Source organism: Ovis aries, chromosome 13 (assembly GCF_016772045.2).
Source record: "Ovis aries strain OAR_USU_Benz2616 breed Rambouillet chromosome 13, ARS-UI_Ramb_v3.0, whole genome shotgun sequence".
Taxonomy (NCBI): Eukaryota; Metazoa; Chordata; class Mammalia; order Artiodactyla; family Bovidae; genus Ovis; species Ovis aries.
The window spans coordinates 65,041,939-65,058,315 of NC_056066.1; the positions used below are offsets into that span (position 1 = coordinate 65,041,939).

The window sequence follows — 16,377 nt, forward strand, 5'->3', positions numbered from 1 at the left end:
CATGTTCAGAGTATGTCATAGGCCCCAGCCTTTCAGAAAGCACCTGCTGTTCCACACATTGCCCCTCACCTTTCTCACATCAGAGCCTCCTTCCATTTCCTCATGGTTTTGCTGGGTACTAGACTAATCTGATAACTAAATTTCTTATGATTTGAAAGAATAAAACTGGCTCTGTAGATCCCCTGTTCTCTCAGGATATCTAGGTTTCACCTCCACTTCTAAGAAAGCTCTTATCTGTAGGTATGGAATTTCAGAAACTGGGGGAGTTTGGGTGGGGAGATGTTTCAAGGTGAGATTCTGACACCAGGCTGCCTGTGTCCTCGATCACAGGCAGTGTGAACTCGACATAATGGTTAAGTGAAAAGCAGAATGTTACATAGCGTGTGCTGCTTGGGGACAGTTACTGTAAAATAGTGCCCCCTTTTATGCTGAGTATTTTGATTATGGCTGTTGAGAACTTGGATTCTAATAGATTTCTCATATGGAGATGTCTGGAGCTTCTGGTCCAGGACCATCAGAAACTTCTGCAGAGACCTTTTTGGGTCCTCCAGTCCCCCCAGCCCCATTTTCTGCTTGGTAGAGTTAGGGAGGAGGAGCCATTCTGGCCTGAAGCCCACAGACTCAGTCTCAGTAGCAGTCCTGCTCCTGTTCATGTGTAATCTGAGCTCTTCACAGATCTAATCTCCTTTCCAAAATGATGATGTAGAACTAGGTATGCATAAGAAAGGGCTCCTTCCTGTGGGGAGAAAAGCACAGAAACAGATACAGTGAGAACTTCTAAGCTCTATGTAAAGAATGCATGAAGTGCCATGGAAACACAGATTGAAATATTGGCCTGTAGAGCAGGGGCTGGAAGTTCCAGAGGAGGAGGTGACATCTGAGTTAGGCCTGAAAGGGTGAGGTTAGGTAGGGGGACCAGGAGGCAGGGGACTAGGAAAGGAATCCCTATGCCAGGAACAAGCAGATCAGAGCTCAGAGTCACTGAAAGGAACAAACTGCCGTCGTCTGTCCCTCGGGTACCCTTCTGACTCTGGCCCTCGTGTGTTTCCTCTTCCTCAGCCAGGCCTTTAGTGACATACATTAATCTGGAAGGTCAGTTTAAATTTGCTTTTCCAAATGAGGCTTCTTAGAATACCAGAATCCATTTAGTAACTTTTCTTCCAGGGGTGAATTCAGACTTCCTTGGTGTTGGCTTTTAATTCTTCATAGGTGAGTTCAGTCCTGAGTAGAGATTTGGCCCAGAAAGACTATTTGAGGATCAAAGGGAACCTCACCTGTGCTTATTACCTATTGTTATGTCCATTTCGTTCATATTCTCACTCTGGGTAAACTTGGGCTAGGCTAAAAGGTGCCTTGGAGCACCAGAGTGGGCACTTCTTTGTCTGTACCTTTTCTTGTGGTGCTAGACTGACCTTCTCATAGAATCGTTCCCTCTCCCCTTAGAGAGAAGGGAGCAAATTGGGATGTAGATTATGGGTGCCTTAAAGAGACAACCAAAGAGGCTGGCTTAAGATGGAGATTAATTTATGTCTCTGGCCAAACTGTAGGCTTCCTACGGTGACTCTGCTATGGTCTGAGCAGTTGTCCAGGGCCAGCTTCCTCCTCAGCATCCCACCAGCCCAGGGTGTTGTTCTCTCTGCATGGACCAGCATCACTCATTACCTTGCCTGTCTTTCAGCTGCTTGGAAGGGAAGGGTGAGGCATGCCTTCTTCTTTTAAGGGCACATCTCAGAAGCGCCACACATTACCTCTGTTCATATCCCATAAACCAGGACATCTGGCTATCCACACCTTGCTTAGGGGAAGCTGGCAAGTATACCCTTTTCCTGTGGAAGAGGTGGAGAAGTGGGTATTGGGGAATGCATAGTAGTCTCTGCCATATGAGGTAAGGTGGAAAAAGCTAGGTCTTGAGGAAGGGGTTTAGTGGAGGGCTCCTTTGGGCCAGAATCTGGGTGGGATCCATGGTGGGGGACTGATGGGAGATGAGGCTGGAAAGATAGACAGATGAAGTGACGGTGTTAGGAAGCCATGAGACGGCTTCCTCTAATGGGTAGTGAGGATCCCTCTGAGGGCATACACACTCCTGCTCTGCCCTCAAGACGCCGTCCCCTCATGCAGGTGACAGCAGGCTCTGGTCACCTGTCCCCAGCGTGTGCGGCGCTCTGTGGTGTACAGGCAGCTCTCCCTGTGGTTGGAGGGTGATGTCATTTTCCCTGCTTCCCTCCTGGAAGCAGCAGGCTGGTGTCCTTTTGCTCTCACAGCACAGTGAGGGTCTGAGGAAGACGTAGGGAGCAGGCTGTACAGAGGGAGTGGGAAAGGCTCTGGTGTTTCTCCTGATGGCCACCTGCAGCCTGCGGGGAGGACAAGTGGCCCCATCCCAGAAAAGCCTGGCCCTCCTCAGGCAACAAGCTGCTGCCTGCTCCAGGGCTCTGGCAGGAAGTCACTCTTCGTCCAAGTCTGAGCTTTCGGGAAGAAGCCCTGCAGCCAAGCGTCTGTTCTGTGGGTCATGGAACAGTTGGTCAAGCTGTTCAGAGAGAGACCTGACCACAAATCAGCCCCACTTTCCAGGGGGAGAGTTTCACAGGCGAGGTAACACCAGCACCTGTTTGAGTCCTTGTCATGTGCCAGCCGCTGTTCTGAGTTCTTTAGTTGTACTGTCTTACTTAATCCTCAAAGCAAACCCTATGAGACAGGTACTGTTGTGCCCACTTGATGGGTCAGAAACTGGTGCTGATGAGACGGATTAACTTGAACAGCATCAACACATCTAGCACTTGGCATAGCCAGGATTTGAACTTAGTTGCAGTGCACGTATTCTCCCCTCTGGGCCGTGCACCAGGGAAGGGTGCCCTGCTGCTGGGCCCTGCAGTGGGGAACAGAAGTGCCTCCTTGCAGGAGACTTCCTGTGCACATGGCTAGACCGAACGAGTGAGTTCTTCTTGTTTTCACCTTGTCTGTCCCTGTTCCTCAGGGACTCACCTGAGTTAGCCTAGTCCCTGCTGGACAGTTCTCCCTATGGGTTCTGCCACCTCAGGCCACGTGTGACTTGACAGTCTTCAACCAGGAGCTAGGGTGAGCCTATGAAGGCTTGCTCTCTTCCCTCTGTGTTCAAGAAACACAGATTCCTATAGAACAACTTTGTAAAATATCTCTTCTTTTTATCCTCATTGCTTACTTCTCTAATTGAAGCCTCAGGAGGGGACTCTTTAAGGCTTAATATGACCATATTTCTGAACAGCTGCAACACTTAGGATGCTTTTAGTTACAAGTAACAGGAAACCAAATTCAATTCGATTCTGCAATAAAGAGGATGTGTGAGTCCACGCTAATAGGGAAGTCTGGGGAAGGCATACTGCTCCAGGACTGTTGGTTGTCTTATCATGTCACCTCTCACTGCTGTTTTTACATTAAACCCTTGTGGTCAGAGGATGGAAGCCAGAAGCATTTAAGGCTTCATGCCACTTCCTTCAAATCCAACAGTAAAGTAAGAACATACCCTTTTTATAAACTTTGGACCAGAGTCCCAAGTTCGGGTTGGATTAATTTATTCCTGTACCTGCCTTATGAACCAGTTGGCTGAGGCTCAGATTGTCCAAGCCTATCACTGTGACAAGAGGCATAGGATTACTCTTACGTATTTAAGTGAGTGTGTGGTTAATCCTGTCCAGACTCTTAAATGCTGCACAGTGAAGGAAGGGTAGAAGAGATTCTGGGCTATACCTGTAATGTCTGTTGCACCCAGCAAGTCCACCCAGCAGACCCTACACAGCCAAGGAGAGGGTGGCGGCGGCATTGAATTGCAGAGCAGTTGGCATGCTCTGTGTTCATTTCCTATTTCAGGGACAGTGCACAGGGCCCACACATGGCCCAAGTACTCAGACCCATGTATCTGAGTTCATCTTTTCTGTATACTAATTTGTATGATCTTGCATCTTCCCTGAATTTCACCTTCTCCTCTGTAAAGTGGTAATCATGTTAAGATACAGATGTGTTTTGTTCAAAATTGAAGTTGATCAGTTTGAAGTTGTGCAATATAAAAAGCCTTATATATAAAATTTGAATTAATGCAAATCCTAGCAAATTGAGAAAAATCCATCAACCATATGATTTCAAAGCTGGTAGGCCAATGAAAGTGTGTTCATTATGCCTTTATTTTCTGGGAATATTAGTCATGAATTATGTGAATTTGAATAATGTGGGGTCTTCAGAAATCTCTTGTATATAATGAACTTCCCCATCTTTTTTCTTACAGCCTGTGTGTTCCCTAAAGGATGCAATGCTGTTTTATAAAATGTGAAATGCAAAAATTGTTGCTAGAGAAACCCAAAGGAATTCCCATAACTGGGCATGCCCTGGATTTGGCAGTTTATACCCTACACTTGCACCTTTCCTTCTCAAGGATTCAGAACCTAGGTTGTATCTCTTCAGCCAGATCTGCTAGTGTTTGGGTTAATGCTGTTAGCATTACATTAAGCTAATGGATACAGCTACTTTAGGTCATTAAAACCTGAGTTTACAAATCAAGAACTGGATTGAGCAGTAGTTTTTATATGTGTATGGGTGGAGGTACATCAAATCGCATCAATCATTTGCTCAAATTCATAGTAAAGACCAATGTCCTGGTAAAGCATAAACTGTTTTATTTCTCTCATTTCAGTGTTACATATTATTTTGTTTTCTTGTCTTATTGTGCTAGCTAGGATGTCTAGTACCATGTGAGTAGGAGTTTTGAGATGGTACATCCTTGCCTTGTTCCTTATCTTAAGAGAAAATATCCAGTTCTCAACATAAATATGAAGTTAGCTGTACGTTTTTTGTATCGGTAGATGTCCTTTATTCCTAGTTCTCTGAGAATTTTTATCTTGAATGAGTGCTGGATTTTGTCAAATGCTTTTCCTGCATCAATTGATATATTATTTTTCTTTTTTAGTCTGTTGATATGGTTGCTGTTGTTTAGTTGTTGGGTCATGTCCAACTCTTTGGGACCCATGCCATGCCAGATTCTTCTGTCCTCCACTATCTCCTGGAGTTTACTCAAATTCATGTCCTTTGAGTTGGCAATGCTATCTAACCATCTCATCCTCTGTTGGCTCCTTCTTCTCTTGCCTTCAGTCTTCCTCAGCATCAGGGTCTTTTCCAGTGAGTTGGCTCTTCCCATCAGGTGGCCAGAGTATTGGAGATTCAGCTTCAGCATCAATCCTTCCAGTGAATAGTCAGGGTTCATTTCCTTTAGGATTGACTGGTTTGATCTCTTTGCTGTCCAAGGGACTCTCAACAGTCTTCTCCAGTGTCACAGTTTGAAAGTGTCAGTTTTTTGGTGCTAAGCCTTATGGTCCAACTCTCATATCCTTAAATGACTCCTGGAAAAACCATAGCTTTGACTATGTGTACCTTTGTTGGCAAAGTGATATCTCTGCTTTTAATACACTGTCTAGGTTTATCATAGCTTTCCTTCCAAGGAGCAGGTGTCTTTTAATTTCATGGCTGCAGTCACTGTCCACAGTGATTTTGAAGCCCAAGGAAAGGAAATCTGCCACTATTTCCATTGTTTCCCCATCTATTTGCCATGAAGTGATAGGACCGGATGCCATGATCTTCATTTTCTGAATGTTGAGTTTCAACCCAGCTTTGTCACTTTCCTCTTTCACCTGCATCAAGAGGCTCTTTAGTTCCTCTTCACTTTCTGCCATTAGAATGATATCATCCACATATCTGAGGTTGTTGATATTTTTCCCAGCAGTCTTGATTCCAGTTTGTGATTCATCTAGCCCAGCATTTTGAATAATGTACTCTGCACAAAAGTTAAATAAGCAGGGTGATAATATACAGCTTGACACCATCCTTTTCCAATTTTGAACCAGTCCATTGTCCACATCCAATTCTAACAGTTGCTTCTTGACCCTTAAACAGATTTCTCAGAAGACATGTATGATGGTCTTATACTCCCATCTCTTTAAGAATTTTCCAGTTTGTTGTGATCCACACAGTCAGAGGCTTTAGCAGAAGTAGATATTTTTCTAGAATTCCCTTGCTTTCTCCACGATCCAATGAATGTTGGCAATTTGATCTCTGGTTCCTCTGCTTTTTCAAAACCCAGCTTACACATCTGGAAGTTCTTGATTCACATTCTGGTCAAGTTTAGCTTGGAAGATTTTGAGCATAAACTTGATAGCGTGTGGAAAGAGTGCAGTTGTGCAGTCGTACAGTAGTGCAAACATTCTTTGGCATTGCCCTTCTTTCGGACTGGAATGAAAACTGATCCCCTTCATGGATCACAGCTTTCTTGTGGCGAAGGAGCTTGTGTAATTCAATGAAGCTATGAGCCATGCTGTGCAGGGCCACAAAAGGCAGATGGATTATAGTGAAGAGTTCTGACAAAACGTGGTCCACTGGAGGAGGAAATGGTGAACCACTCCAACATTGTTGCCGCAAGAACCCCAGGTACAGTATGAAAAGGCAAAAAGGTATGACACTGGAAGATGAGCCCCCCAGGTTGGAAGGTGTCCATAATGCTCCTGGAGAAGAGTGGAGGACAGTTACTAATAGCTGCAGAAAGAATGAGGTGGCTGGGCCAAAGTGGAAATGACACTCAGTTGTGGAAATATCTGGTGGTGAAAGTAAAGTCCAGTGCTATAAAGAACAGTATTGCATAGGAACCTGGAATGTTAGGTCCATGAATCAGGGTAAATTGGACATGGTTAAGCAGAAGATGACCAGAGTGAGCATTGACATCTTAATAATCAGTGAACTAAAATGGACAGGAATGGGCAAATTTAATTCAGATGACTTTTATATCTACTTCTGTGAACAAGAATCCCTTAGAAGAAATGGAGTAGCCATCATAGTCAACAAAAGAGTCCAAAATGCAGTACTTGCGTGCAATCTCAAAAACAACAGAACGAACTATGTTCATTTCCAAGACAAACCATTCAACATCACAGTAATCCAAGTCTGTGCCCCAGCTACTGATGCTGAAGAAGCTGAAGTTGACTGGTTCTGTGAAAATGTACAAGACCTTCTAGACTAAAACTAACATTAAAAAAAAAAAAAAAAGATGTTCTTTCCATCCTAGGTGATTGGAATGAAAAAGTAGGAAGTCAAGAGATGTCTGAAGTAACACGCAAGTTTGGCTTCAAAGTACAAAGTGAAGCAGGGCAAAGGCTAACAGTCTTGTCAAGAGAACACACTGGTCATAGCAAACACCCTTTTCCAACAACACAGAAGACAGTTCTGCACATGGACCTCACCAAATGGTCAATATTGAAATCACACTGATTATATTCTTTGTAGCTGGAGATAGAAAAGCTCGATACAGTTAGCAAAAACAAGACCTGGAACTGACTGTGGCTCAGATCATCAGCTCCTTATTGCATAATTCAGGCTTATATTGAAGAAAGTAGGGATAATATATACCCAGCTGAATGCAGAGTTCCAGAGAATAGCAGGGAAAGATTAAGAAGGCCTTCTTAAATGAACAATACAAAGAAATAGAGGAAAACAATAGACTACATTAGTTGTTGAGCTAGCCTTCCTTTATACCTGGCATAAATCCCAGTTAGTCGTGGTATTTAATTCTTTTTATACAGTGTTGGGTTCAATTTGCTATTTTTTTTGCATTTGTGTTCATGAGAGAAAATGGTCTTTAGATTTTCTTTCTTGTAATGTCTTTATATGATTTTAGTATTAAAGTAATGCTGGCTACATAGAATGAGTTCTAGTGGGTATTGCAGAAATGAGTTGTTTTGTTTCTATTCCTGAGGAAGACTGTTCCTAGGATTAGAGGGAAAATAAATATTTTTGATAGCTTTTATGACATTTAGAAGACTTTTAACCATATCTTGCTAATTAATTGAATGATTTTGGCTAAGTCAACTTGTTTCTTTGGGCCCTGATTTTTGTTTGTTTTTGGCCACACCACAAGGCGTGTAGAATCTAGTTCCCAGACCAGGGATCAAACCCATTCCCCTGCAGTGAAAGTGCAGAGTCTGAACCACTAGACCATCAGGGAAGTCCCTGGGCCCTATTTTCTTAATCTTAAAAACAGTATTTTTGTAAATTAGACTGAGGTCTTTCCTTGAGTTCTTGTTTTTGAGCTTTGTTCCCCAGTTGCAGAGTATTTTAATAGGAAGGGAGCTTAGAGACGCTACCGTCATGTGTTCTTTAGCCAGTAGATTAACTTCTGCCTGTAAGGCTAGGCTTGCCAGCTGGGAGATGCAGCCCACTATCTTCTCTGATAGTTCCTGGATGTCTGATTGGGAGAGGGACTTGGGCGATAGTGCTGACTTGATGCTAGAGAGTCAGTTGCACTGTTTTTAAATGTCTTTATGATATCAAGCTGGTGTCTGCCTCACCAAACTTCAGTTTCCTCATCTGTAAAGCTGGAATGATACACACAGTTGGTTGTCAGGACTGAATGAGATATTTGCGATCGTTGCACACAAGTGCTCAGTTAAAATCAGTTGCATCTGGATGTTCACTCTATTCCACACTTGCTTTGATCCATCTTGATTCCACATCAGAGTCACTTGAAGAGTATTTTTAAAAAACCCTGATGCCTTGAAAACATTTCGCTAAGTTAAAGAAGCCAGACACAAAAGGTCACATATTGTGTGTATATGAAATGCCCTGAATGGATGAATCCACAAAGCCAGATGGAGATTGGTGGTTGCCAAGGGTTGAGGGTTTGGGGAAAATCTGCTTAAGGGGAAGTGGTTTTACTCCGGAGTGGTGGGAATGTTTTGGAACTAGGGTAGAAGTGGTTGCCAATATTGTGTACTACCTGCTGCTGGATTGTTCCTTCTCAGCCACCACCCCTCAACCTTCCCCCACCCTCCCTACAGCTTTATTAAAGCTTACTTGTTGTTGTTCAGTGGACTGCATATATTTGTATTGTATAATTTAAATATGGACCTGGGCATTACCACAGTAAGATGGTAAACCTGTCGATTATCTCTTAAAATTTCCTTGTGCCCTCTTTTAATTCCTCTTTTCCATTCCTCCCCACTCTCTCATCCCCAGGTAGTCACTATTCTGCTTTCTATTTTATAGATTAGTGTTTCAGTTTCTAGAATTTTATATACATGGAATCATGCAGTATGCACTAGATTTTATGTGACTCCTTTTACTCAGTATGCTTATTTCACTTATAAATACTTTTGTTGTTGCATATTATTTATATGCAACATATTTATACTTTTATTGTTGAAAGTATTTCATTGTATAAATACACCACAAATTATTTGTCCACTCACCTGGTTATGGACATTTGGGCAGTTTTCAGCTTGGGAGATTACAACTAAAGCTGTGGGCATTCATGTACAAGTCTCAATGTGGACATAAGTTATCCTTTCTCTTAGGAGTGGGGTGGCTGGGTCAGAGGATATGTGTGTGTTTAAACATGTCTTAACACTGAAAAAGTAAAACATGAGCAGTTATTTGAAATGCTACAGATATGTTTGATAAGAAAGAAGAAACAACTGGATTTTTGCAATGGTGAAGCTATTGATAACTTGAAAACTGCAGCTTCAGTTGAGTGGTAGGTGGGAAGCTTTTTAGGTGGGAATTAGGAAAACTGAATTGAGAAGTTTGGCAGGAATGATAACTTCAGAAGCTTTGCTGTGAAAAGAGTTGTGGCTTTTGGAAGGTGTGAATCGTTCCTTTTTAAATGGATATTTTTATATGGTGTGAATTGTACTTCAATTATTAAAAAAAAATCAGCAGCATCATCAAGCAAACAAAATCCTGACGTTCAGGATTCAAACCAGTCAAATCAGAATCTGTGTGTGTAGGACCCGGGCATTCACTTTCTGGAATCTTCCTTGGTGATTGCAAAATGTAGCCAGTGTTCAGGAATAGTGATCTAAGTAAGGTTGGCAAACTTTTTCTGTAAAAGACCAGACAATAAGTATTTTCAGCTTTGAGGGCCAGAAGATCTCTATTTTTACTCCTCACATCTGTCATTGAAGCACAGCAGCAGCCGCGGTCAACATTTAACAGATGAGCATAGTGTATTTCAATAAAACTTATTTCCAATAACAAGCAGTGGGCTAGAGTTTGCCAGCCTCTAGTCTAAAGACTCAGAAGGGGCTTTAGAGAAGGGGCTGCAGCAGAGTGCTGAGGGAGATGGAAGATGACCTCCCAGGCAGTACCCAATCGGGAACTGTGTTCTTCTGCCCATTTTAGTTCTTAGTTACTTAAGCATAAATATCCTGGCATTGAAAACAGAATGTTAGAATTCCAACACTTACACGCTTCTATTTAATTCTAGCTGCAAAAGACAAGGAGAAGAATAAAGAGAAGAAATTCAAAGAGTTTGTGAGGGTGAAACCAAAGAAGAAAAAGAAAAAGAAAAAGAAAACCAAACCTGGTAAATTTTCCCCGGGGCATTTCACTTGGGTTTCCTTACAGGTAAGAGGAGTTGCTTCTTCATAGTCCTGCCTCTGAGGAGAGGCAGGGTCAGCAAGCCTGTAATGGAGCTTGTGGGATCGGCCTGACATGGGCAGTGGCAGGGGAAGAGCCCACTTACCCTGGGTGCCTCAAGGCCGCGCTGGCGTATAGAAAGCCCTCCCTCGGGCTGTGTTGGCCAGCATTGCCCTATCACAGTGAAAGCATCATTGTAGGAGAGGATATGCAGGTGAATAACTGTATTTGTTTGCATACACAACTCTTTTTCAGTTTTTATTGTATTTATTTGTGAACTTTTAATTTTGTATTGGTGTATAGCCAGTTAACAACATTGTGATAGTTTCAGGTGAACAGTGAAGGGACTCAGCCGTATACGTGTATCTGTTCTCCCCTGTACTCCCTTCTCATCCAGGCTGCCACATAACATGAACAGAGTTCCCTCTGCTACACACTAGGACCTTGGTTACCCATTTTAAATATAGCAGTGTGTACATGTCCATCCCAAACTCTCTAACATTTCCCCCATTCCTTCCCCCTGGCAACTGTAAGTTCGTTCTCTAATTGTGTGCACACACAACTCTTAAATGTACATTTCTGAACCCTTTTAAGAAAGGATGTATCTCTTTAAAAGTATGTGCCTAGCTCCAACAAAAATGCCAATTTTTTAAGAAAATCAGTGCTCCAGTCTTGGGAGCTAAAGGAATGCCACATTTTATTCTCAAACCATCTTCTGGCTTAGAGAAACAATCTTCTTAGAAAAGGAGGGAGAAGGGTGGTGGTGAGGAGGAAGGCTTTGGATTTGAGGTTCTTAGAGGTAACTATAAGTATTAACCTTGTACTCTTTTGTAGCTGAATTCCTCCTGAGCATTTGAGCTGTTTGACCAGCAGAGCTGTTGGTTGGATGGTATTGATTCTGGAATGCCCTGATGATGTCTAGGGGTGCTAATTTCTTCTTGATCTTATTCTTCCAGAATGCCCTTGCAGTGAGGAGGTCAGTGACACTTCCCAGGAACCTTCTCCACCTAAGACATTTGCTGTTACCAAGTGTGGTTCCTCACACAAGCCTGGTGCCCATATGAGCCCACAGATCCAAGGCGCAGAGTCTGGAAACCACAAAGGGAAAGTGAAAGTGTCTGGTAAGGAGGCTCTCTGCTGGCTTGACCATTTGTACAACACTATAGTCTGAGACAGGGAAGGCAATGGCACCCCACTCCAGTACTCTTGCCTGGAAAATCTCATGGATGGAGGAGCCTGGTAGGCTGTAGTCCGTGGGGTCATGAAGAGTCGGACATAGCTGAGCAACTTCACTTTCACTTTTCATGTTCATGCATTGGAGAAGGAAATGGCAACCTACTCCAGTGTTCTTGCCTGGAGAATTCCAGGGATGGGGGAGCCTGGTGGGCCCCGTCTGTGGGGTCACACAGAGTCAGACACGACTGAAGCAACTTAGCAGCAGCAGCAGCATAGTCTGAGAATGCTGGATTTATGTTGATATTGTAGTCTACTCTTAGGCCTTCTGCAAGTAATTGTTAGATCTTTTAAATAAAAAGTATATCAAATAAATGGAGAAGAAAATGGCAACTCACTTCAGTATTCTTGCCTGGAAAATCCCATGGACAGAGGAACCTGGTAGGCTACAGTCCATGGTGTTACAAAAGAGTTAGCAGCTGAAAAAAAACCAGACATCAAATAAAATAGGCCATTAGCTATACCTTTCCTGAATTTCCCTTCTCTCCAATTTTGGTCTTAGTAGAATGTCTCATAGGTACCCCTCAGCCAATGTGTCTATAACCAATTTCATTATCCCTCTTTCCCTTGCACACCTACCTCCCTGTTCCTTCATTTCTTGTTGGTGGCCTCTGCATATAACCTGGTTGCTTGGGGAAATCCGAGTCAACCTTGAAGCTTCCCCATCTTCAGCAACTCATAGGATGATCATGAGTTTAAAAATAGTTAATAAATATATTTAAAGTACTTACAACAGTGTCTGGTACAGAATAAGTGATCGGTAAATGTTAGCTGTAATTATCACTAATCAGGCACCCCAGACTAGATATTCTAGTTCTGACTATCCTTGGAATCTTCCCCTTCCTCATTCTCCAAGGTTTACAGAGTTTTGAAGGTGACTGTGGATACAGACTTTGCTGTAAACCAGGCCCTGGGTAGCTGGGGTGAGGTTGAGGAATATGTTGGCGTCATTAGGGATGATGATCTGTAGGGTTCACGGGGAGTTGCAATTTCTCTGCCATTGAGCTCTGTGACCTTGAGCAGCTACTTACCCTTGGGCTTCGGTGTCAGGAAAATGAGGAAAGGGAGCTCAGTTTACTGCCATGCAGCAGATATTGTTTGGGCTGTTAGTAGATGACAGGCCCAAGGAACTAATTGGAGTTCATATTTCCCAGCTCTGTGAAAGCTCACGGAGGAGAGGGTCTGTAAGGTCATTTGTTACAGGTCTTGGTGATCTAGGGTTGACTATTTTTATTTTGTGACTGTGGTTTTCCCTTTCCTCGTAGAAGAGGATAATCTGAGTGAGTCCTCTTCCGAGAGCTTTCTTTGGAGCGATGAGGAGTATGGCCAAGACATCGATGTGACCACTAATCCAGACGAGGAACTTGATGGGGATGACCGTTATGACTTTGAAGTGGTCCGCTGCATCTGTGAGATTCAGGAGGAAAATGACTTCATGATTCAGGTAGGTGGAGCTTCCAGGAGCCACAGGTCCAGAGAAACACAAACTGGTCCTTGGTGGGGATTTTGAAGGACTACTGTTCAAGGCCAGCAAGAATCACAAGTCAGGTCAGAAGCCCCAGGTAGGCGGTACTTTCAGCACTAGGTTGAGTGTTGCTTACTCGTTCAGGTTTCTCTGCATCTCAGGCCAGTAAAATCCTATTAATAGAATAAGGGAGAACTTGAGGGATCGTTGAGTGTAAATCTCTCATGCTCTGCTTAGGCCAGCTGGGCTCACTAATGGGAAGGGCCTTGCCTGTGGTCACACAGTGAGGAGTTAAACAGTAGGGACCCAACACTCTGGAGAGGCAGTTTGATCTTCCTGTGGACCCATATCTTCTCTCTAAGGTAGATTTTCTTTAACCCTAATGAAATGGTGGCCAGTTTTAGAGCTTGTCTGTTTCTTACTCTTTATTTCCCTGGCATCTGTAGTTGTCATCTCCATTTCTGGGATGTGTCTCCTGGCGGGGGTGAATGGGGGGGGAGTCCCTTGCCTGCTCTGGGAGACCGTCACTGGCTAGCAACTGCTTGCCTCTGTCCTTCTCTTGCTCTTAATCACAGTCGTGCTGGAGGTGACTGTTGCCTGGTTGACTCCCTGGACTGTCATAAATACCCTGGGTATTCAGGGAACCTGAGTTTTTTACCGAAGTCATGTGTACATTGGTTAGAACTATTTTAGGAATTTTTTCCTCTTGAATAGCCTTCATGGCAGCCCCTGGGAACTGAAGGTACGTGAATGGTCTCTAGTAGCTCCTGCTATTTATGATCTTTAGTGTGCATTAGGTCAGGCTTCCCTGGTGGCTCAGTCAGTAAAGAATCTGCTGTAATACAAGAGACCCAGGTTTGGTCCCTGGGTCAGGAAGATCTCCTGGAGAAGGAAATGCCAACCCACTCCAGTATTCTTGCCTGGAATATCCCATGGACAAAGGAGCCTGGTGGGCTACAGTCCATGGGTCACAAGAAGTTAGACATAACTTGGCGACTAAACCACCACCATGCGTTAGGTCAGTTGTTCTCAGACTTTTTCAGCATCAGAACCCCTTGCCCATGTAGACTCTTTCACAGAACCCCAAAATGTATAACAGGTAAAAGCAGTAGTTTTGAAAGCTCAGAATGAATAATTTTTACTTTGAAGTTCAGAAATGGCCTCTTTCAGTAAGGTCTAATATGCATTCAGGGTGGTGTGCTGGTTGCTGACTTAGAGCATTTCGGTGTCTCTGTTGTTTTCTTCTTTTTGTGAGATAAGCCTAATGAACATGGCCATTGCGTGGGCGACTTTTCCTAAATAGCATGCTATGTAGTCACTTTAATTAATCAGAGACAGGCAGAAAAGCTTTGTTTTAAGGACAGCATAATACTTAGTTAGTCTAACAGTACAGAATTATGTGTACTGTTATGGGCTCTTAACATATGTTGTCTTAACATTAAGCTTGGAGTGTACATTTTTTGCTTTATTTTTTCTTTTGAAATAGTCCCATTTAATAAAACACACCTGTGTGTAGAATCTGGGAAGCTCAGTGGAATATAATTCAAAAACTTACATAACATGAAACATCCCCCCACTGTTTTAAGCAGATTTTTTTTTTAAATTTGGTTTTAAAAGTATGTTGAAGATGGTTAGTTTTTATCCTGTCTCTCGGGGCATGTGCTCAGTTCTGGGCGTTGGAAGCCTGATTTGGTCCTCATATGTCCACAGAAATCATTAGTGGTTGAGTAATGAAGGCCTCTGCTGGCAAGGCTCTTCTGATCCACCATGGTACTTTCTCCATTGAGTTTTCTGTAAGTGGCAAGGATCATGGGGTGTTTGGGGGATAGAGCTTGAAGTACCACTTTTGTGCTATGAAACTAAGTTTGGAAAATTGAGGCCACATCAGCTTTCACATGGCTGAGTCCATTTTGTGCTTCCTGGGCTCCACTTCCAGCTCAGCCTCCCCTCAGCTCAGCTCAGCACTGTGGCTTGCTTTCTGGCATTGTGGTGGTGACGAGCTCACTTCAGAACACCGTGGGTTTTGCTGTAGAATACTTGGTGTTCACTTGCTGCCAGCTGGCTTTGTGTTGTAAAGGGACAGTTCCTGACTTTATCTGTCATCATGAGCAGGGTACCTTTTCTACTCAGTAATTTCAGCAAAAGGCGTAAATTTAAAGGAAGCTAATATGAACAAATGGGACTTCCCAGCTGGCTCAATGGTAAAGAATCTGCCTGCCAAGCAGGGGATATGGGTTCATTCACTGGGGATATGGGTTGGAAAGATGCCCTGGAGAAGGAAATGGCAACCCACTCCAATATTCTTGTCTGAAAAATCCCATGGACGGGGAGCCTGGTGAACTGCAGTCCATGGGGTCGCAAAGAGTCAGACACAACTTAGTGGCCAAACAGCAGCAGCAGCAGCGGGAACAAGTACAGTTTAAGCCTTTAAAACATATTCATCTAGTTTTAAATATGTTCATTGTCTAGGAAAATTCAAGTCATTTGTTCCCTTAAAATTCTAACTTACATTGATAATTTGCACAGTCATGAAATACATTTAGAATTTGTTTTGTAGAAGATTATTTTAGCGAAATAGTTTTCTTTGTTCATTTCATTATTTGGTATCAGTATTGCTCATGTATATTATTATTTGATTTTATTTACCAGTGCAAATTTAAATCACTGGAAGGTTAAAATCCTATTTAATAATCATGAATGTTTGAGAAATCTGGGTACCACATAAAAAATGAACATCAAGAAACTCATTAATATTTGAATTATTTTAATTGCTCTAGGGCAGGTTTGGCGAACTTTTTCTTAAAGGACCAGATAATAAGTATTTTAGGCTTTGGTCATTTGGTTTCTGTCACAACTGCGCAGCTCTGCCCCAAGCAGCCAGAAGTAGTACCAAAAAATGAAGGAGTATGGTTATGTTCGTGTAATACTTAATTTACCAAAACAGGAGTTAAGCTGAATTTGGCCTGTGGGCTATAGTCGGTTGACCTTTGCCCTAGAGCAACAAATATATAACATTAGGTGCCAAACCCCAGTGAAAATTGTATAGCATCTTTAATAAGAAGCCCATATAAAAAACTTGTTTGCTTTCCCTGGAGACAGTCTTCACCATGTTCTTGTGCATAACTCCAGAAACATTCAGTGGCAAAATAAGCAGTAATACATATATTCTCTCCATATTTTCCCTTTCTTTTTGTAAGGTGGTGCCAGTGATAAAGAACCTGCATACCAAGGCAGGATACCTGAGAAACGTGGGTTCAATC

General features: G+C 42.9%; 1 protein-coding gene across 15 annotated transcripts in view; it reads left to right on the forward strand.

Moving 5' to 3' along the window:
* The window catches only part of PHF20 (PHD finger protein 20), a 135,527-nt gene that overhangs the window by 95,502 nt on the left and 23,648 nt on the right, over nucleotides 1-16,377 (forward strand). For all 15 annotated transcript variants that reach the window (XM_060397750.1, XM_060397753.1, XM_060397751.1 and 12 more), the window contains 3 exons: nucleotides 10,268-10,366; nucleotides 11,376-11,540; nucleotides 12,918-13,096. In XM_060397750.1, coding sequence (XP_060253733.1) covers nucleotides 10,268-10,366; nucleotides 11,376-11,540; nucleotides 12,918-13,096 — 443 coding nt within the window. The remainder of the gene's footprint in view (nucleotides 1-10,267; nucleotides 10,367-11,375; nucleotides 11,541-12,917; nucleotides 13,097-16,377) is intronic.